The sequence below is a fragment of the Symphalangus syndactylus genome, chromosome 4 (genome assembly GCF_028878055.3).
Source record: "Symphalangus syndactylus isolate Jambi chromosome 4, NHGRI_mSymSyn1-v2.1_pri, whole genome shotgun sequence".
Taxonomy (NCBI): domain Eukaryota; kingdom Metazoa; phylum Chordata; class Mammalia; order Primates; family Hylobatidae; genus Symphalangus; species Symphalangus syndactylus.
In genome coordinates, this window is record NC_072426.2 from 79,399,891 (window position 1) to 79,421,860 (window position 21,970).

The 21,970-nt window shown below is 38.9% G+C and overlaps 1 protein-coding gene and 1 long non-coding RNA gene across 2 annotated transcripts in view; both read left to right on the forward strand.

Annotated features, from left to right (window-relative positions):
* The window catches only part of LOC129480819 (cyclin-Y-like protein 2), a 44,048-nt gene extending 38,586 nt beyond the window's left edge, over positions 1-5,462 (forward strand). Inside the window, 2 exon segments of the mRNA XM_055275193.2 lie at positions 1,811-1,970; positions 3,483-5,462. Of these exon segments, the coding sequence (XP_055131168.1) occupies positions 1,811-1,970; positions 3,483-3,593 (271 nt within the window). The 3' untranslated portion in view covers positions 3,594-5,462.
* A 7,899-nt stretch (positions 5,463-13,361) lies between these two features.
* On the forward strand, positions 13,362-21,762 carry LOC134736368 (uncharacterized). Its single transcript, XR_010120343.1, has 2 exons — positions 13,362-13,873; positions 21,131-21,762. It is a non-coding gene; the product is annotated as an uncharacterized lncRNA (long non-coding RNA).
* Positions 21,763-21,970: the final 208 nt, after the last annotated feature.

Genomic DNA, 21,970 nt, shown 5'->3' on the forward strand with positions numbered 1-21,970 from the left:
GGGATTACTATGGAAGTGGTAATATTTCTCTAGTTTTATATTTATTTAAACATTTGACAAAGTGCTGGATACAGTGGCTCATGTCTGTAATATCAGCCTTTGGGAGGCCAAGGTGGGAGTATCACTTAATCACAGGAGTTTAACACCAGCTTGGGCAACAAGTGAGACCCTGTCTATACAAAAAGAATTTAAAAAAAAGTAGCCCAGCTAAGTGGCATGAACCTGTAGTCCCAGCTACTTGAAAGGCTGGGATCATGCCACTGAAATTTAGCCTGAGCGACAGAGCAAGACCCTGTCTCAAAACAAACAAACAAACAAAAATCTTTGGCCGGGACAGCTGAATAATCACTTGGCAGAGGGCTGCTCCCAGCCTGTTCCCCTCTCACTGCATTCAACTCATCCCCACATTCTGTTCTGGCCAGGGGTGACAGGTGCTGAGCACCTTGGGGTTTCATTTCCAACTTAGGAGAAACACTGTGTAAGCCCAGCGCCCTACCAAAAGGCTTGTCATAAAATGGGTTTAGTCTAGCCAAGGTGTTTCTCTGATCTTTCTACCATCTGAAGTGTAAAGAGTATTCCTGCCCCATAATAGTGACAGCTAATAAATGGCATCCATCATTTCTGTCATCTGATCACTATTGCGGTGCCTTGGGAGTGAGCATGGAGTCTGAGTTGTGCAATGGAACCCTCAAGAATGAGCCCTGAGTCAGCTGCATGAGTGCAGAGAAGGCTGTCCCCTTTCTCCTCATCCCAAACTTAGGGTGCTGGATGCAGAATGGACTCCAAACAGCTGTGCCCTGTTTGGACATTAGTGTAGGAATCCACCTGCATAGCCTGTATTTGTTTCAAAAAAAGAATTTGGAGCTATTCTAGTAGCTCAGTGTGATATTTTTAAATAAACAGAGAAAAATTGTATTAACTGACTTAACAAAAAACACTGCCTATTAAATTCATTTAATATTGTTTAAGGAATATCTACAAAATTCTGACCTCAGTGTTTTCTTGCAAAAGAAGTGGAAGTAAGGACAGAGACCCTTTCAAATGAAGAATCGCTGAGAAACAAAATATTTATAAGTAGTATAACATTTACGTATGCACGTTTTTAAAGATTATGCCACAATCAGTTTGCATCAGGCTCTCCAATTTCGGAACACTGAGAGGATTTCCCTGTAGGGGAAATTCTCATATAAGTGTTGAAGAAATTGTTAAAACTGAAAACTTTTCTGTGTTTGGTAATCTACTAGGGTTCCAATCCAGTGTGCTTTCTTATATTTGTAAGGTCTATCTACAGTGTGTGTTATCGGGATCTTGGAGCAAATATCACGTAAATGAAGGCATTTCCACATTCTATACATTCACAGTTTTTATTTCAGAAATGAGTTATGTTCTTCATGTGGAACTGGAACAACTGAAGGCCTTACCACGGATGTTTGTATTTATAAGGGTTTTGAATCCTTTCATGTTTTCAAAGAAATGAAAAAGCTGAAGGCTTTACCATGTTTATTAAGATTATGTCGTTTTTCTCCATATTAAATTCGAATATGTCTTTGAAAGCATGTGGGAAAATCAAGTTATTAACCCAATTTTTACATTCATGTTGTTTTTGTTTTTCTAAGTTTTCAAAGAGAACTGGGAAAGTTGCATGCTTTCTTGTATTTCTTAGATCGATAGGGTTCTGTGCAGTGTGAGTTCTTTCATGTGTTCCAATAAACTAGAGCACATGATGGCTTTACCACATTTCTTACACTAGAATAATGTTTTTGAACTAACATTATCCTGTGTTGGTTTTGTTGTGTTTCTCCTTCCCCGGGAATGAGTTGGAAAGGCAATTCTTGAAGCTAATTAATTATAATATCAGCATTACTAGCAGTGTTTATAGCAGATTCTACTTCGATCTTCGCACCTTGGCACACAACAGCCTGTACTCGCCAGTTTATCTTCTTGACAGAGAAAGAGCATGGAATCTGGAGGTAAGGCTACGAAGTTACTAAGGTGGGTTTTCAGTCAAACACCAATGCCAACATCTGTGACTAGGTCATATTAAGTAGTGATTAGAAAAATGGAAAGCTTCAAAATTAACTAACATACTGAAGAGCTTATTACCTTTTTGGCATTCTATTTCCTGTGTCTTTTATGGTTTTTACAAGGATCCACATTATTTGAAAATTATAGATATTATCTTCTCCTTTGTGAGCATAATTCAGAATATTTTAATCAAATTTAATTCATTTGTAATCTTTCCCTTTTGAACTTTTACCCTTTCAAATAATCATATATAAATGATTTCTTGTTATTGTATTCTGAGCAATGTCTACATACATAATGCACTTACCACTCGACTATTTTTTATTACTCAGTTTGCAAATTTATGTCATTTTCTACTGTATATACCACAGTGCAGTCAGTCCCATGGGTTCGTTAGACAAAGCATTAGTGCCTAAGCCAAGAGACCTGCACTTAGACTGTATAAGGTGTGTGTGTCTCAAATACTGGATGCAGGAAGTACATGGAATTTTACTGGAAATGATAACTTTTATGAGACAGAGTAATATTTATGGTTTGTGACTTTTGGTAAGTACATAGCAGAGTTACAGCAGACAAGGATGAACATTTAAAATAGGCACATTCTGTGGTACCTGAGAAGTATTTTAAAATAACACGTTATCTATCATAATTAATGTGCAAGTGAAGTAGTGCCTTTTGATGCTTGAGTCATTAGACTTCTTTGATATTCCAGTACAATCTAGCACATGCCTGCATCGTTAAAATTTGCTTTGAGTATGTAATAACTACTGTACATTGAGTAGGGTTTGAATAGATTAATAAACTAACTTTTTGCAAAAGTGTACATTCATTATGTTTAAGGAACAAGTGCACAGGTAACATGATACTGCTCTTAGAAGCCTGTCACAATACTGTGGCATCTTTGGGAGCCCAATTTTTAAGTAACTTAATAAAATAAGTTCCCCTTTGCTCCAGCAATCTAATTCTAGCCCTGAGATTACCCTAATGAGTTGACAGAACTTGGCAGTGTAAACCTCAGCCAAAGTAGCTATAACTGGGCTGGGCGCGGTGGCTTATGCCTGTAATTCCAGCACTTTGGGAGGCCGAGGTGGGTGGATCACGCGGTCAGGAGTTCAAGATCAGCCTGGCCAAGATGATGAAACCCCGTCACTACTAAAAATATGAAAATTAGCTGGGCGTGTTAGCAGGCGCCTGTAATCCCAGCTACTTGGGATGCTGAGGCAGAGAATTGCTTGAACCTGAGAGGTGGAGGTTGCAGTGAGCTGAGATTGTGCCATTGCACTCCAGCCTGGGACTCCTTCTCAAAAATAAATAAATAAATAAATAAATAAATAAATAAAGTAGCTGTAACTGATCTATCTAAAGGAGTTTGCATGTGTGGCTTATCATCAGTGGTGATTGTTAAAAGGTTGGAAACTTTTTTAAAATTGTACCTCTTTTCTATTTGACATTCTTAGGCTTTTTCAAGGATGGAACAAGACAAAGTTTTCTATAGTGCTGCCAAGAACGGGTCTTCGAGTGCTGATGATTTAATTCATCTTCAGCATGCTAATGCCATCCTCTTCTGAAGGAAGAAATGAGGAGTAATGTAACATCTGAACCCCTCATCAGAAAAGACAGGAAAATATCACCTCTCCTGCTAAAGAACTAGAAAAGTTAGTATTTTCAAAAGAAGAAACACCTCAATTCAAGTTAACTCAAGGACAACTAAGATTGCACTTCGTAGTAAAGAATGGGACCTCGTCAGGGCAACAACACACTCTTACACTCTTCTGTCCTATTTAATGTAAACAGAGTTATAAAAACCACTCCAAAGTGAAGACTCCTGCCCACGCACAGATATTTGCTTAGTGTGTGGGCTGATAGCTGTGAACTATGTAAGGCTTTTAAAACAATAGTTTAACTTTTTAGATTTTAAAGATAACTTTTCTGTTTCTTTTATGTTTTTTTCTTTTCCCCAATATTCCTGCATATGCATTTGGAATCAGTGCAGTATCACTGTTAAAACATGGGAGTCTAACAACTCCTAAAGCCACTAGGAGCAGTCCCAGCATTGTCAGGTATGGAAGGGCTCTTCCTTCCTACTTTTACCATGGAAGCTACAGTTACTGGCGATCATCAAGCAAAAGCTGCCAAGTAACATTTGCCATTCATATCCTTTGTAAGCCCTTCTTATTAGCAGTTTAGCATGTTTGGGGTCATAAAAAGAAAGTATTGGTTATTGATTATCTACTTTTATGAAGCTCTATAGTATATTTCTTATGAACTATAATGGTTCTCATTTGCTGATAAATTTTCTTATTGTTAAGTAAGTAAATGTATTCAAAGATGTTTCCATAATGCCAAGCAACATGGTGATCCAGTGATTATACAAAAATAATAAAATACTACGAGGTGTCCTGAAAGTTCCAGGGCAGCTTTTAGCTGTAATATAGTGTGCCTAGGCCCTCCAGAGGACTGCAGCATATGTATACATACTGTAAATCTTTACAAAATATCATTTGAAAGTGTAATTGTATTTCTTCTTTTTATTTTTAATAGATGATGCCTCACTATATTGCCCAAGCTACAGTGCAAAGATTAATCAGAGACACAATCATAAGGCACCACAGCCTGAAAATCCTGGCCTCAAGCAATGTTCCCATGTCAGCCTACCAAGTAGCTGGGACCATAGGTGTGTACCACCGCCTCTGGCTTTATTTTGCAGAATTTGAATGTTAAACTTTTAACCTTTTGTTTCAGTCAATATCTGCTATCTTCAAGAAGGACTGAAACAATAAATTAAAAGCTTAATACTCAGGAGCTAGGCATGCTTGTAGTCCCAGCTACTCATGAGGCTTAAATGGAGGATCACTTGAGGCCTAGCCTTGGAGGCTGCAGCGCACTGTGATTGTGCCTGTAAATAGCTATTGCACTCCAGCCTTGGCAACATAATGAGGCACTGTCACTTTAAAAAATGGCAAAACTAAATAAACGTGAAAGAAATACAACAAGCTTTTCAATGATGTTTTGTAAATGTTTGTAGCATTGTTACTTCTACAAGTATCAAAGCTTAAAATTACACTAAGACTTTTGGAATTCTTGTGTTTTTATAAAGTGCTCTTTTCTCTTGTAAAGTAGCTCTTTGCAAGGCTTTTATCTGCATTGATCACCTCAAATTATTTTCCCTAGATGTGATAAAGAGGAGGATCTGTGTTAATTCACGTGTAACAAATTAGAAGGAATTTGACCCTAATAGTAGTAGGTGATGTAATACATTTTATTATCCCACATGTTAGCCTGGGTGCAGGTATCATATTTCATGTCCTGCTATTTAGAAAGAACTTCCATAAACCTTAGGAATCCTACCTCCTGAAAAAGTATCATTTATGGAATGCAGAGCTTAGAGATTGGAGTATTGATTGCAGTTTTATTTTCAAAATAAATGCTACAATTGATGTGGTTTTCATTTCTCATGTTTGTATTAAAAGAAAACCTAGTAAACTAATTAAAATGTAGCGAGTGTGTTTATAACACTTCTATTCACATAGTGTTGCATCTCTGCCTAACTTAAGTGGTTTATATCAGTCTTGATATGTCTTAAAGCATTTTTGTAAGTTGCCTTGACCATACACAAGTTGGTTTAATCCATGCCTGTATTTAAGATGTAATATTTGTTTTCTCTCTTTTTTTTTTTTTTTTTTTTGAGATGGAGTCTAGCTCTGTCGCCCAGGCTGGAGTGCAGTGGCGTGATCTCGGCTCACTGTAACTTCTGCCTGTCAGATTCAAGCAATTCTCCTGTCTCAGCCTCCCGAGTGGCTGGGACTACAGGCGCACGCCGCCACGGCCGGCTGATTTTTTGTATTTTAGTAGAGACCAGGTTTCACTGTGTGGCCCAGGCTGGTCTCGAACTCCTGACCTCAGGCAATTCACCCACCTCGGCCTGCCAAAGTGCTAGGAATACAGGCATGAGCCACCATGCCCAGCCCTCAATTTTAAGATAATTTATTACACTTAAAATAACTCTGGCCACAACACTTAGTGGCATAGTGCATTAGATAGCATCTTCGAATAGTTGATTATTGTGTCTGAGAGGAAAAACACATTAGAATATGAAATTAGATAAATATACCAAAGAGAAAGGATTTCCAGGAGTAGTGTAGAATTAGAACGAGAGTGTTTGAAGTTTTCAGTTACACAGAAACAAAATGGAAGTACAGAAAGTAGAATTAAAGTTGCTGTACAGAGGGTGACTTAAACCACATAATTTGACTTTAGCACACTGTTCTCAAGCTTACATTTTAGTTAAAAATAAATCACTGTTGGTTTTTTTTTAGAATTAAAATTCTAGCCACTCAGCTTCAGTGATCCTCACTAAATCCTGATAATATTGGTGTATTTTTATCCATTTTAATTATTTAGTACCTAAGGTAAAATCTTCAACTTATCATGTTATCTTGATAAATTGCAAACTAGAATCAATGATCTGTATTACACTTAGAAGAAAAAGTGTATGATGAATCCTTGTTTATAAGATGGTTTGCACCTTATAATATGCCATTAACTAAGTAGAAGTCCTGACATATATGAGTGGTCAAAGATTTAAAAACCAATTTGGCAGAGGGACACTGGACATAAATTCATGACTTCAAGAGTAAGTCAGGGCTGGGCGTGCTGGCTTACGCCTGTAATCCCAGCAGTTTAGGAGGCTGAGGCAGGCAGATCACTTGAACCTAGCAGTTCAAGACCAGCCTGGCCAACATGGCAAAACCCCTTCTCTACTAAAAATACAAAAGTTAGCCAAGAATGGTGGCACCTGCTTATGGTCCTAGCTCTTCGGCAGACTGAGGCACAAGAATTGCTTGAACCTGGGAGGCAGGGGTTGCAGTGAGCCATGATCATGCCTGCACTCCAGCCTGGGGCAACAGAGCAAGACTTTGTCTCAAAAAAAAGAGTAAATCAATAGAATAAGGAACACTAACATTGTTCTCTCCTTTGGCTTGAATTCTAGAAGGGAATACAATCATTTAGATAAATGAAAAATTGGGTCAACTTAGAATAAGAATATAAATGTCACTGAAAGTGGGCAGCTTCTCTGACAAATGTTATGGGGCATGGAAACTAAGTTGCTAGAAGGTGGTAACTATGGCAGTTTTCTTAGAGTTTGATACCTGGGAAAGATAAGTTCTTTAACATAAGACTATGAAAAGGATTATCTGAGTACCAAAGCTCAAATTTACTTTGACTTTTTGGGTTATTTTAACCTTTGTAATACAGACCCCAGTGAAATTTTACTCTGGTAGAGTGTGAACTAAAACTTTTACATCTTCATTACAAGGAAAAGACAAAGATCTGAAATATGTATTTGAGCCAAGTGAAATGGCCATTTTTGTAGCACAAAAGCAGTTGCCTATTGGCAGTTTTATATAGTTTATTCTGAGATGAACTATCTAATCTTAGGGCTCAATATTTCTAGAGAAATTTTATCCTGGTCTTTTATTCACATTTCTTTTTATGTAACCTAGATGCCCATACATTACTGAAATCAAGCAACACTAAATCCTGATTTTATTACAACTCAAGGTTCAGGTTTTTTTTTATGTAGTTTTCCCACATTTCCAAATACACTATTCCTTGATTTAAGAAAAACATGCCAGCTGGGTGCGGTGGCTCACGTCTGTAATTCCAGCACTTTGGGAGGCCAAGGCAGGCGGATCATCTGAAGTCAGGAGTTTGAGACCAGCCTCAACATGAAGAAAACCCATCTCTACTAAAAATTTAAAATTAGCTGGGCGTGGTGGTGCATGCCTGTAATCCCAGCTATGGAGGCTGAGGCAGGAGAATTGCTTGAACCTGGGAGGCGGAAGTTGTGGTAAGCCAAGATCATGCCGTTGCACTCCAGCCTGGGCAACAAGAGAGAAACTCCATCTCGAAAAAAAAAAATGCCAAAGCCAATCTTAACCAAAAGCCAAATTACTCTTGATTCTGTATTCAAGTTATGCAGTGTTTCTGGAAACTAATTTTGCAGCAGTGTGCTGGTTAGCTAGAGTCTTTCATCACCAGCCCTTTCCCTAACCACATGTAAGATTTCTGTGGCTTCATTATTTCCTCACACAGCACCCGTGAATATGGAACTACATCTTTGACAGCTGGCAGAGAAATTTCCCAGTTAAGTGCTAGTTTCTATGCAAATTTGTAGAGAACACCCAGAATCTATCAAGTTAAGGATTAGATGACCTTAAGTCTAACGGCCGGACACTTATTACCCAGTTGGGCCCAACATTGTGCCAGCAAGCAATGCAAAAGATGATCTAGGAGCCCTTCACTGAAGCCTGCCCCCTAGGACACAGGTTTCTAAGGCAATTTCTACTGAAGTTTATCTTTTTTTTTTGAGACAGAGTCTAGCTCTGTCGCCCAGGCTGGAGTGCAGTGGTGCAATCTCAGCTCACCACGACAACCTCTGCCTCCTGGGTTCAAGCGATTCTCCTGTCTCAGCCTCCCGAGTAGCTGGGACTACAGGTGCCCACTTCAGGCTGGTCTCGAACTCCTGACCCTGTGATCCGCCCACCTCGGCCTCCCAAAGTGCTGGAATTACAGGCATGAGCCACTGCGCCTTGCGTCTACTGAGCTCTTTTAAATGCATTTGGCAAGTGACAGAACATGTACTTAATGTGAAATGTAAAGAATATCAGCTTGTGGTTTAGGATTTTTAGGGTACAGAAAGAACGACTAACTGGAAAAGAAAAATGGTATAGACATTATAAGAATCTTGAGTCCATTGGAAAATGGTTAACATTCTTTAAAAAGGAACAGGTTAGGTGACTCTTATGACTGGTGTTAGGAAGCTGAGCAATTGGACTGTGATTAGGAAATCTCAGTGGTAGTCCCAGAACCTAAGGTCTTTAGTAAAATTTGAGTAGTATCTACTTCAAAAGACCTCCATGGATTCCCAAAATAGGCTGCTTGCTTCTTTAAAAAATATATTGCTTCATCTTCACCTTCTCAATTCTATAAACCTTTACCTGTCACTTTAAGCTGGTGATTCCTGTGTCTCCTCAGTGTGACAACTGACTCACAAGCAGAGCTTCAAGTGTTTTATCCACCTCTCCTTCCAGCCCGTTTCACCCAAGACCCTTAGAACCCTCCTTAAACAAAATTGATTATCCCAGCCTCACCCTTACTTTTTCTGCTACTTTCCAATGTGTCAGTGCTTGATGTTTGTCATTGTGACCCACTGCCAAAACATTAGCACCAGGTTCTGGAACATGCAGGTTGTATGTAGCTTGCAAGCTAATTGACCCCTTGTAATTCCCTTATATGAGCCCTCTGTGTGCATCTCTGAAACACCTGTTCCCAATTTGCTGCACTTGCTGATTCTGACTTACTCACAACCCTACTCGTGTCTTCTCAATCTAGCCTGAGTATGAGGTTGTACCCCTTCCTTCCAAAACCTATTTTCTCTGGGATTAATGCCTTGTTCTGAAGGTAACCCCCTCTCATCTAATGGAGAAGATTCCGTCTCTACCTCTAAAATCAGCCTTCTATATTCATCTCCTCCACCAATTCTCCTCTTCAAAATTGCATTTCACCTCCCCAACTTGGGGATGCAGCAATTTTGGTTCATTCCTCTAAAGGTCCCAGTGTCTTTCAAGATATGATCCCCACCCACCTCCCTCTTATCAGCTGAAAGAGCTTGTGAAAAATGCAGCCTCTCTAAATGCAGTATGGTATCCTGTATTTGATCCTGGGACAGGTAAAGAACATGAGTGGAAAACCTGATGAAGTCTGGAGTTAGTAGTAATGTGTCAACATTGACTTTTTAGTTTTGACAAATGTACCATGTCAACATGAGATGTTCACATTAGTGGGGAACTGGTAAGGGCATACAGAAACTGAGTTATTTTGGTGACTTTTTGTAAGTTTCTTTTTATAAAATAGCCTTTTGGGCCCCAGAACTAATGAATCTCAATTCCTGGGGCTGAGGCCTGGGAATCTAAAATTGTAACAGATACCCTAAATGATTCTTAGATTCAAATTGAAATCCTTGTCTTGTCAATTTCCTTTTATTTATTGTCTGAACAGTTGCTTCTCCCTTGTTTCACTATCTTAACCTGAGTTAATCCTTGAACTCTTCTGAATTCTAGGATTTAAGTACTGTTATCTGTTTTTCCCAGAGGAGAAAACGGAATAGTAAGAGGTGGAGTGTCCAGGATCATAGAGCTCATAAAAGGTGAAGCTGGGACTTATATTCCCAATCAGCCTGGCTCCCAAGTCTATGCTTATAGCCACTCTGCATCAACCCTATTTCTATTCATGATGAGCTCAAGAGCTCTGTAACTAAATCAACAAAAAGCAGCATTCTCACCAATATTATCCTGGGCCCACCTATTTCTCCACCTTTCTAAGTCCAGCAGTCCCTTTTGCTTTAGCATGTGAACTTTGCCCTTTCCTTTCTTTCTTTATTTTTTTGTTTGTTTGTTTTGTTTTTTTGTTTTTGCTTTTTTTGAGATGGAGTCTCACTCTGTTGGCCAGGCCGGAGTGAAGTGGTGCAATCTGGGCTCACTGCAAGCTCTGCCTCCCAGGTTCACACCATTCTTCCGCCTCAGCTTCCCGAGTAGCTGGGACTACAGGCACACGCCACCATGCCCAGCTAATTTTTTTTTTTTTTTTTGCATTTTTAGTAGAGACGGGGTTTCACCATATTAGCCAGGATGGTCTCGATCTCCTGACCTCATGATCTGCCCGCCTCAGCCTCCCAAAGTGCTGGGATTATAGGCGTGAGCCACCATGCTGGGATTACAGGCATAAGCCACCGTGCCTGGCCCCCTTCTTTTCCACTGGAGGAATATGAGCAATGGGAAAGCATGGGGAAGATGTGCTGATGAGTGCTGCATGTGGGAAGTGGAAGGTGCAGTTGCCCTTCTCTCAGGACTCAGCTCAACAACTATATTTTCTGGTCTGCCTCTCCCAGCTGCTTTAACTTACATACTAATATAATCAAGTTCACAGCACCAGCCTTGGCATGAAATTACATGCTCTCATATATTGCTAATTCACTTCTCACTAGATTATGTGGTCTTTCTGAAACACTTTAAGCTCCTAATTACAAAGTCATGTCTCCCACATACTATGTCTCAGAGTATGATGGAGAATGCTGACATACCAGGCCTTAAAGTGAGGTGGTGTTGGTAGATTCATGGCCAATCTTTATTTTGCTAAAGCAGCAGTCAGCAGAAGGTGGTGGGAAAATAGCATTTCAGGCTCAGTAAGCATCTGTTTAGATTACCAGGGAGAAGCCAACTCTCAGTTTTTACCTGGGCTTCCTGATGTGGATTTACAGCTCAACAGCAAGTTGTGGATCCAACAGCTGAATAGAAAAGTTTTGGGAGTTTCTGTCCTCCAACCAGATGCATAAAAAGCACCGTGTCTATTAAGATTGTTTCAGCATAAATGGAGCATTTATAAAATGGAGGGCAATCTCGGGCAATGACTGTTTTTCCACATATCTTTATTTCTTCAAGTGGATCATGAAACAATAACAGGATTGCTAGGAGAAACCTGGGAAGTATATTCAATTAAAACATGTTTTAATTAGTTCTGCTTCTGTGATTGGAATTTGCTTGAGTTTAAGATTAATAAAATTTTTGCTGCTTATATTTTAAGTACATTTGAAAAATCTGATTCAAAAATTAAAATCCACATCTCTCCTTACATATCCTTAGGAAGCAGTGTATCTCTGCATGCAAACATGAAGAGAAAGAGACTTCTATGGCATCTCTTTATTTCCTTTGTTATTGCTTTAATGCATTTTAAAATTAATGTACATTAATTGGCAACAAATAAACAAAAGCACATTTCTTTTTATCATACATAACTCATCTCCATATTTAACAAAAATCTTAAATCATTATTTTACCTTTCTACAAATACAAGCAAAACTTTTTTGCAAATAATAAAGTTAACAGAAATATATGGGACTAACATAACAAAATACAGCTGCCATTCTACTGACTCTCAGGAAGAAAATAAAAACAAGACTTACCAAGATGCTCTGGGTTTTCTTTTGTTAGTGTTAAAACTTCAGATTTATAATCTCATCTATATTATATAGATTTTAGACATGATAATGTCCATCTGTGGTACCTTGTCAAAAACAATGGGACTTCATGTTGATTCAAACTGTTTGTATAGTATGTACATTTTGTAGTTGTGTATCTACAGAATATATATAATGTAGATGAGAAATTTAGTGACTTTTGATATGAGTTTGGTGCAGGTGGATTGCTGAGCCAAGTGAGGTACATACTAATTCAGTAGTTTAAATGCAGGCGTTCAATACTCTTTATGGTGTCCAGATATGTATAGTACCTGTCCCATGCAGTATATGCACTGTCATGTTAAATCCAGAACTTACACATCAGAGCCAGTGATATTTTATTTGTAGACAATCAACTTGAATCTTTAAATTATTACTGGTAGGTGATTATAAATCTGCTTTACCCTTTATTTAAAAAGGTAAATCATTGTGGCATAAAAATTTTCTTTTTCCAACCCCAGTTTCCATTACTTGGAGACACATTGCTGGTCAGCCAATTGAATGGTGATATTTAGGGGAAAGACAGAAATGATTCCTACCATGTGGATTTTTTTCAGAATTGGAAAGGGAGAAAAACTGTCCCCAAAGATAATGAAAATCCATTCTAGCAAGATGATGCAATGACCTGCAAAGAAAAATGCACTCCAGGCACACCCAGGGGCACAGTGAAGAGGCTCTCCAGAGAGTGGTCACTGAGTACTTCAGTGAGGAGAATAGGGGTGGGAGGATCCATATGATAGGATATCATGACCTGACACTAGAGTCAGGCATATTAACATTCCATCCAGTACTGCCACACTCTGAGTGTGTCATCTTGACAAGATTTGTTTTCTTATTTCAACTTGCATTTTTATTAAGTATTCAATGCATTTTATTGACAGATCTTGAAAGATAGGAAAATATTCTCAAAAAAATAAAAAATGTGACTATCAGAAAAAAATCTAATGATATATTTAATTTGTTAAAAATTCTTATTTTTATTTGTTCTTCTCCTGAGAATGTGTAAAAAGTATCTGAGGTCTGTACCTTCCAGGGGTAGTTTCAAGCAGAATCTCAGGGCTTTGTTTTAGGGATATTACTGGGTGAGAAGGAAAAATTCTTTTCCTTGATACCTGCAGAGAAATTAATACAGTCCCACAAGAAATTGTGGTAGGTCAATTGGTGATTTACAAAAAAAAAAAAAAAAAAAACAGTTTCTCTTTTTGTACGGTGGAGTATTTGTGATAGTGGATAAATCTATTCTGTAGGGGGGTGTGGTGGTTCACGCCTGTAATCTCAGCACTTTGGGAAGCTGAGGCGGGTGGATCACCTGGAGTTGGGAGTTCGAGACTAGCCTGACCAACATGGAGAAACCCCGTCTCTACTAAAAATACAATATTAGCCAGGCGTGATGGCACACACCTTAATCTCAGCTACTTGGGAGGCTGAGGCAGGAGAATAGCTTGAACCCGGGAGGTGGAGGGTGTGGTGAGCTGAGATCACACCATTGCACTCCAGCCTGGGCAACAAGAGTGAAACTCTGTCTCAAAAAACAAAACAAACAAAGAAAAACTAAATGAATAACCTTGACTGGAAATCAGAGACCTGAGTCTGTTGACTGCAGGCTAAGGCCAATCTTGACCTGTCAAAGGAGTTCATGAATAGCATAGTCATTTCTTCCTGGGGAGCTTCCCCTGGAGCTTTCCCAGCATGCTCAGAGCAGCCATTGAAGGAGGCTTTATATTGAGTGAAGCTACAGAGCCCTGGAAAGCTGGGAATGCACAGGCAGACATGGTGAGAGTTGAGATGGGAGGCGGGTTGTGATGTCCTCTGTGAGGGTGTAATTGTTATTATCCCGAGGCTGTTTCTTGATACTGTCAAATAAATTCAGATGTAGGTAAGAAGTGACTTTATTCAAAAAGAGTATTGCAATGGGGAAAGCATCAAGCATCAGATCTACAATCATCTCAAGAGAGAAAAGGGCTGTGTTTCATATAGAGGAGCAAACAAGATTGAAGGAAGGTGGGAGAAAGAGAGGAGAATGGAAAATGGCAAAATCAGATTGAAGGGTACAGAATGTTTCACCCTAAAGTCAGCCTTTTCTTAGGAGGGGCATAAAGGCGGGGTATATGTTAGCTCAGACTGAAGGTGGACCAGAGTCTGGGCGCCTGAGGAAAGGAGAGAAACTTAAGCAAAGTTTGTTTAACAAGTATTTTGTTCTGAACACTAAAGACAAAATTACTTGTTTATGAGGGAAAAATGAGAATTTAGAGAGTCTGTGAATTTGTGATATCTAAAACAGGAAGCATCATCTAAGTCATAATGAAAAGGGTATTTATTTGCAGTAAGCTGTTCCTACAGAACACAAAGGATGGAGGATTCTTAATCATGGCTGTTTATCAAGATTTACTACCCACCCCATTTTTTCCCTGCCTTACTTTGTCCTATACATTTTTTTTTCCATTTGGTTTTCCTGAGTTGTATCCTATATAATAACCTGATAAACATAGGGAAAGTTTCTCTGCTAAGTTCTGTGAGTAGTTTTATCGAATTATTAAACTTGAGCAAGGGGGTTATGGAAGTCCATGATTTATGGACAGCTCAGAAATATAGATGGAATTGCTGGAACCCAGGAGGCAAAGGTTGCAGTGAGCTGAGATCGCACCATTGCACTCCAGGGTGACAGAGTGAGACTCTGTCTCATAAATAAATAAATAAATATTTTAAATAAAATCTTGTTTTAACCAATTATTTTTTGTATTCATGTAATTTTGTTAATATCAAAGACCCACCTCTAGAAAGACCATTATAATTCTTAATCATACCCAACTAAAGTATACAACCTCATTTTCTAAAAAAAACACAAAGTTTCTGTTAACTAACCTTACTACAACCTATGTAGATGACGCACAACATGCTTAAACTTTCTGTTTTGCCTAAATATTCTCTTTCTTGAACAACCTAGTCATTTTAGGACAAAAAATTTACCACACAAAATGCCTTCTTATGTAAAATTGTTTCCTTTTCACCTTTACCAAAAATACCTCTTTATATCTTTAACTTTCTTATGTCTCTTATTTCCTGGTTTCTTTTACCTTATTTTATACATAACTTTTAAAGAAGCTTTGAATTAAACAGAGATATTTACCTTTTAATAAGAACATTTAAAAAATGTTTTCCTGTATTTTTAAGTTGGAAATTACCTACTTAATATCTATTAATAATCTTAGATCCCCAATCATATGGCAAGTCTCTTTACAAGCATTTACTCCATTACACTTACCAGATTAATTTATTTAATATTTTACCTAGGTTTTTTTTTTTTTTTTTTTTTTTTTTGAGATAGTTTCACTCTTGATGCCCAGGCCAGAGTGCAATAGCGTGATCTCGGCTCACTGCAACCTCTGTCACCCCAGTTCAAGCGATTCTCCTGCTTCAGCCTCCTGAGTAGCTGGGATTACAGGTGCCTGCCACTGTGCCCAGCTAATTTTGGTATTTTTAGTAGAGATGGGGTTTCACTATGTTGGCCAGCCTGGTCTCGAACTCCTGACCTCAGGTCATCCACCTGCCTCAGCCTCCCATAGTGCTGGGATTACAGACGTTAGCCACCTTGCCCCCCTTTTACCTAGATTATTTATGAAAACTTTGATAGTCATTATTTAAATTGAATTCCCTGTTAATCATTTTTATAGCTGTGAATTTCAGATGTTTATTTAAATGAGATTCTTAAGGTTAAATATAAGGGTATTTTTACCAATAACTCAGAATTTAGCTGTTTTCATTAAACCAAGATATTCCATGTCCTGTTTATCAAAAATTACACAAGCAAAGATCATTCTGTCTTGGGCTGGGTTTTATACTTTTATAACCCTTATGGTAAATCTTCCAATATTCTGCAGGAATAATCATGAAATCACTTGATCAACAAATGCAAACAAAAGTGCTAATAATTCTTACAACATTTCTAATATTATTTTGCCAATAACTTGAAAGCCAGCTTATTTATAAAAAAATTTACTTAAGTCACATGAACTTGAAAAACCATTTGACTAGTCTTTTTTATTGATAAAATGGTTGATTTATGCACTTGTATTTTTCTTTAAGACAACGAATTTATATTTATAGTAGAGAAACTTTGTGTACACAATACAGAAATACGTAAACCTATTAGGCACGCTGACAGAAGTATGTCTTATAGATTCATAAGACTCTTTTTTTTCCTATCCTAGACTTTTAAATTTTTTTGTCTTTTTATTTTTGTTTTTTATTTAAATGGGTTTTTGGGGAACAGGTGGTGTTTGGTTACATGGATAAGTTCTTTAGTAGTGATTTCTGAGATTTTGGTGTACCCATAATCTGAGCACTGTGCATTGACCAATGTGTTGTATTTTGTCTTTCACCCACTTCCTACCCTTTCCCCCAAGTCCCCCAAGTCCATTGTATCATTCTTACGCCTTTGCATCCTCATAGCTTACCTCCCACTTATCAGTGAGAACATACGATGTTTGATTTTCTGTTCCTCAGTTACTTCACTTAGAATAATGGTCTTCAGTTTCATCCACGTTGCTATGAATGCCATTATTTTGTTCCTTTTTATGGGTGAGTAGTATCCATGGCATAAATGAGGTCTAGGGAACTCCAAGGCTACTGAGAGTAGGTGGGTTAGAGACATGGGTGACAGTAGATAATTTTTATTCTCTAGGTCCTCCCTGCTTCATGGGTGCAAGCTGCTTTGGCACTTATGGGTGGCACCTGTCAAGGTTGCCAGGACTCAGGGATCCAAGGATGGAAGTGGGAAAGAGGACACTCTTCCTTCTCTCTCTCACATACCATGGGTATATCTGCTAGGAGGAGAAGGGAGCCAGGCACACCTGCCTCCTTCTTTCTAAATGAGTAGCCATTCATCTTCAGTATATGACCCTTTCGAATGCATCCTGAAACACTGGGACTCCTTTGATAAAAACATCTTTTCCTTTCTCCTCCTCTGTCCTCTCTTCACAGATAGGTAATTGTGTCTCCATACTATGGAACACTTTCCTCAGATGCATTCTCCAAACTGGAGAAAGTTAATTTCCCAAACCTTAAACTTGTTGGCTTCGCACTGGGCTCAGGGTAAGGGAACCCAGAAGCCCAATATGCTGGCAAAAAGTTCAAGTTTGTTGTTGTTGTTGTTGTTTTACCAGTTGGGCTTTTGGCTTCCCTCTCCCTGTGCAAACTGGTGAAAGGCCTTGGGACTTTTGAGCTGTCCTTACCCCTCCTATTTCATTTTGATACATGTTTTCTAATAACCTGCTGGGTCTCTTCTCACCTTCAGCCATCAAACTTTGAATGGTCAGGTAGCTGCAGCCTCGGACATTGGCCCCTTCTGCGAGGGACCCTTAGATAGGGCTCTGAGGGGACAGCTGAGTCCCCAAACTGCTCCTGATAGCAGGAAGCAGTATCCTTATTCTAACAGTAGTTAGATGTACTTCTTTAGAGGGAGGAATGAGGCAGCTGAGTAAAAAGGGGCCATCAGAGAACCTCCCACCGGCCTGCACACTGGGAGGAGTGTGCACTGGGGTGGAGCCTTGGGAAGTTCGTGGTGGGGGGAGCCTGGCCCCTTCCCTTCCTGGGTGGAACCTGGAATTCAATCTGTGAAGCAGGAAGCCTGTGCTAGCAGGACTCTCGTACTGCTGAGGGGCCCTGGTTCCCCCTTATCCTTAATACATTCCATTATTCTCACCCTTCAAATTGTCTGTGAGCCTAATATTTCATGACCGTGTGACAAGGACCCCGCCTTTAGCTGAACTAAGGAAAAGTCCTACAACATCTTTAAAAGGAAAAAAATGTTTCCCTTAACTGATTTTTTCCAGTCTGGAATGTTTTACGTTGGTCATTTATGCCTCATCATACATTGCCTGATAAAGAATCACCACAGCAAAAAAGATAGTTTTGTTTGTTTGTTGTTTGTTTGTTTGTTTGTTTTGAGATGGAGTCTTGCTCTGTCGCCCAGGCTGGAGTGCAGTGGTGAGATCTCAGCTCACTACAACCTCAACCTTCCAGTTTCAAGTTATTCTCCTGCCTCAGCCTCCCAAGCACCTGGGGTTACAGGCATGTGCCACCACGCCCAGCTAATTTTAGTATTTTTAGTAGAAACAGGGTTTCACCTTGTTGGCCAGGCTGGTCTCAAACTCCTGACCTCAGGTGATCTGCCTGCCTCAGCCTCCCAAAAGTGCTGGGATTACAGCCATGAGCTACCGCGCACAGCCAAAAAAGATAGTTCTTTAAATTTTATTTCAAGATGATTCATTGAAATAATTTTAATGTTGTTTTTAGTTCTAACACTTGATACTAATGCTGGTTTTTTATTGAAGAAATATTGATTGAGCATTTAATAGCACTTATTATTTGGAACAAATGTAGAAAACGGTTCCTGCTTTCTTGTTATTTATAGTCTAAGAAAACCTGTGTAACCCCTTTTATGAAAACAAATATTTTATTTGTTTATATCTACCTTATAAAAATAATTTCAAAAATATCTGACATTCTTGAATAATTTCTATATTTATTTTTGGTTTGATTCTCCATGATTGTGAGGGAATAAAAATCAAAAAAACCATTTTATATTCTGGTCTGAAAAAAGTTGTCTTGACAGTTTTTTTAACTTAGAAGTTTCAAGTTTTATGTCTTCGTTGTATTTTTAAAGATACTATTTTTTTGAACTTACAATTTTTACTGAAATTGCCCCTTTAGAAGTCACCACTAGCTAGGGATAAAATTTTTGTAATTTACTCATTCGTTATTAGGCTTATTACAGAGTCAATTATTCAATACTTTGTGTTGGTATATTTTGTGAAACATATTTTGATTTTAAATAATTTTGATGTCTTTCTAAGGGAAGGATTTTGAAACATGAGATACACTTAATAAATTGCAATTGTGTTGAGACATTTTGTAAACCAATTTAATAACTTAATAGTTTTAAAAGTTAAATAGGCTGGGCTCAGTGGCTCATGCTTGTAATCCCAGCACTTTGGGAGGCCAAGGCAGGCAGATCACGAGGTCAGGAGTTCAAGACCAGCCTGCCCAACATGGCGAAACCCTGTCTCTACTAAAAATACAAAAAATTAGCCAGGAGTGGTGGCGGGCACCTAGTAATCCCATCTACTTGGGAGGCTGAGGCAGGAGAATCACTTGAACCCAGGAGGTGGACATTGCAGTGAGCCAAGACCATGCCACTGCATTCCAGCCTGGGCGACAAGAGGGAAACTCTGTCTCAAAACAAAAAAAGTTTTAAATAAAATTTAAGAAAATGAGTATGACACAGAGTATCAAACATTATCCGATGTTCAAATATAATGGAGCAAATAGGAAAATAGTGAGAATTAGTATTCCTTTTATAGTTATGTTGACAAAGGTAAATAATTATTCATCTCCTGACATCTGTTTTATTTGATTAAAACTATGGGTGACTAAAATTAAAATGAAATATATTAGAATTTGTACAAATATATTTTATTATATGTCTTGTATTTCTTACAGGAATACATCTCCACTGACAGTGCTGCGTTCCCATATCTGTAATGAAAGAGTAAAATCTTGATCTCATAAATGGTTACTTAGTGAATGCAACATTGCTACATTATTATGATTGTTTCATGGAGTTATTAGTCTATTTGTATTTTCTTATAATTTAGACCCTTAGAATATTTGTAGTGTTCTCCATATTTGGAAAGATGATGCCCATGATTCATACTACATTTGATGACAAAACTTACTAACAGTAACTAGCCATGTCCTTTTTTTCTAGAGAAGAGCAATCTAATCAGAATTATCTTTCATTATGCATGAATGACCAACAAAGTTAGGGGCTTAAATCTCTTTCAGTTTTGTGGAACTTATTTGTGCTTTCTCTATCATTGTCAAATTTTTATTGTAATGCCATTATTTCATGATAGCATTATATTTCATTTTTAATATGGTGTCTCTTTGTCAGCCTTTTATCCAAACTCAGATCATTATGTTCCTTTGGAAGATTTTTTAGGAGAGCGGTTGTCATCTGGAAAATCACCAGACAATATTAGCTATGTCAGTGTGATAGTTGACAGAGCAGAAGCATCACCATCTTGGACAAGTCCCTCATTCTAAAGTTCACCTTGATCAAAAACCCCCTGAATCCAAGGGGCATCAGCCTAATGCCTAAGGTCGGCATTACCATAAACCACAAATACCATCCCTGACCAGAAACATTCCAAACCACTCCCCAACCAGAGACATGCCAGCTCTGAGATAAGCCCCGAGATAACCCCCTTCTGGCTGGAAGATGTCAGCCTCAAGATAACTTCCTTTCCACCCAGAGACATTCCAACCCTGCCATAAAACTTATCCCACACACAGAAACATTAAGCTTGTGATAAGCCCCCTTACCCTAAAACCAATATATACTCTTAGTCTGTAAAAGAGAATGCTTCTGACTGAAATTAGCCAGAAGCCCCTCTCAGGTTTATTTCTCTAAAATAAATCTGTCTTTAACTGTTGAGCCACATTTCGTGTTTCTTTCCTCTTTCTTTAACTCTTACATTTGGTGCAGAAACCCAGGATGGGTTCTGGGGACAGAGAGTCTCTTGCAACCCAGGAAGCAGTGCGCAGTGGCAGCTCATCATGAGTTAATTCCTGGATCCTGAGGGTTTCTGGCCACACACCCCATCTTTTCTCTCATTTCACTTTTTGACCTATTTGCGAGAGGAGGACAACTAACCTGAAGGGGACTGCAAGACTCTGGCTGGGGCTATTCCCCGGGAAGTTCTCTAAACCCTCAGGTCTCCGGAATCCACCTCTGACTGCCCACAATGGGTATTTTGCTCTCTTCACTCCTCTTCCTCCCTCATCCTCCCTTCTCTCTCTCCGTCTGTCTTCCTTGTGCAGCTCCAGTCAAAGAGGCCCTTTGCCTATTCCAACCAGAACATCCAACATCAGATAGTCATCCAGCTGATGGGTAAGATCTGTCCTCCCCTGGCTTTCTTGCAGTACCTGGGAAAGTCAGATCTAATTTTGTTTTTGTATTTTTGGTAGAGACAACAGGATCATGGCCATTCCACAGACAACTATGCAAAAACACCTACAGACGGCACTGCTCCTATAGTCAACCTGAGACCAGAAAACTCTCTGTCCCTTCATCAGCAAGAAGTAGCCAGAAGGAACATGCTACCCCTCATCTTTGTTGTAACTATGGTGTCTGGATTGACAGAGTAGGAGCATCGCCATCTTGGACAAGCCCCTCATTCTAAAGTTCACCTTGATCAAAAACTGCCTAAGTCCAAAGGGCATCAGCCTAATGGCTAAGGTCAGCACAACCATAAACCACAAATAATATCTCCAAACAGAAACATTCCAAACTCCTCAATGACCAGAGACATGCTAGCCCCAAGATAACCTCCCTCCGGCCAGGAAGATGCCAGCCTTGTGATAACCCCTTTCCAGTCAGAAAGATGTTATCCCCAAGATAACCTCCTCTCCACCCAGAGACATTTCAATCCCTCCATAAAACTTCTCCCTCACACAGAAACATTCCAAGCTTGTGATAAGCACCCTCAGCCTAAAACCAATATATACTCTTAGTCTGTAAGAGAAAGTGCTCCTGACCAAAATTGGCCAGAAGCCCCTCAGGTGTATTTTCTCAAAAATAAATCTGTCTTTAACTTTAATGTTGAGCCGCATTTTGTGTTTCTTTTCTCTTTCTTTAACTCTTACACAAAGCATTATGGATTTGTGTTTTGAGCTCTCCAAGTTTGTTTGAGCAAATTTCTAATCCAAACTTGGTTAGAAATTTATGACAGAAATATGACTGGGTTCAGGATCCCACTGGATCTGATAATTAACTGGATGGAATCCAGTTAGAGGTCCCTCTTGTCT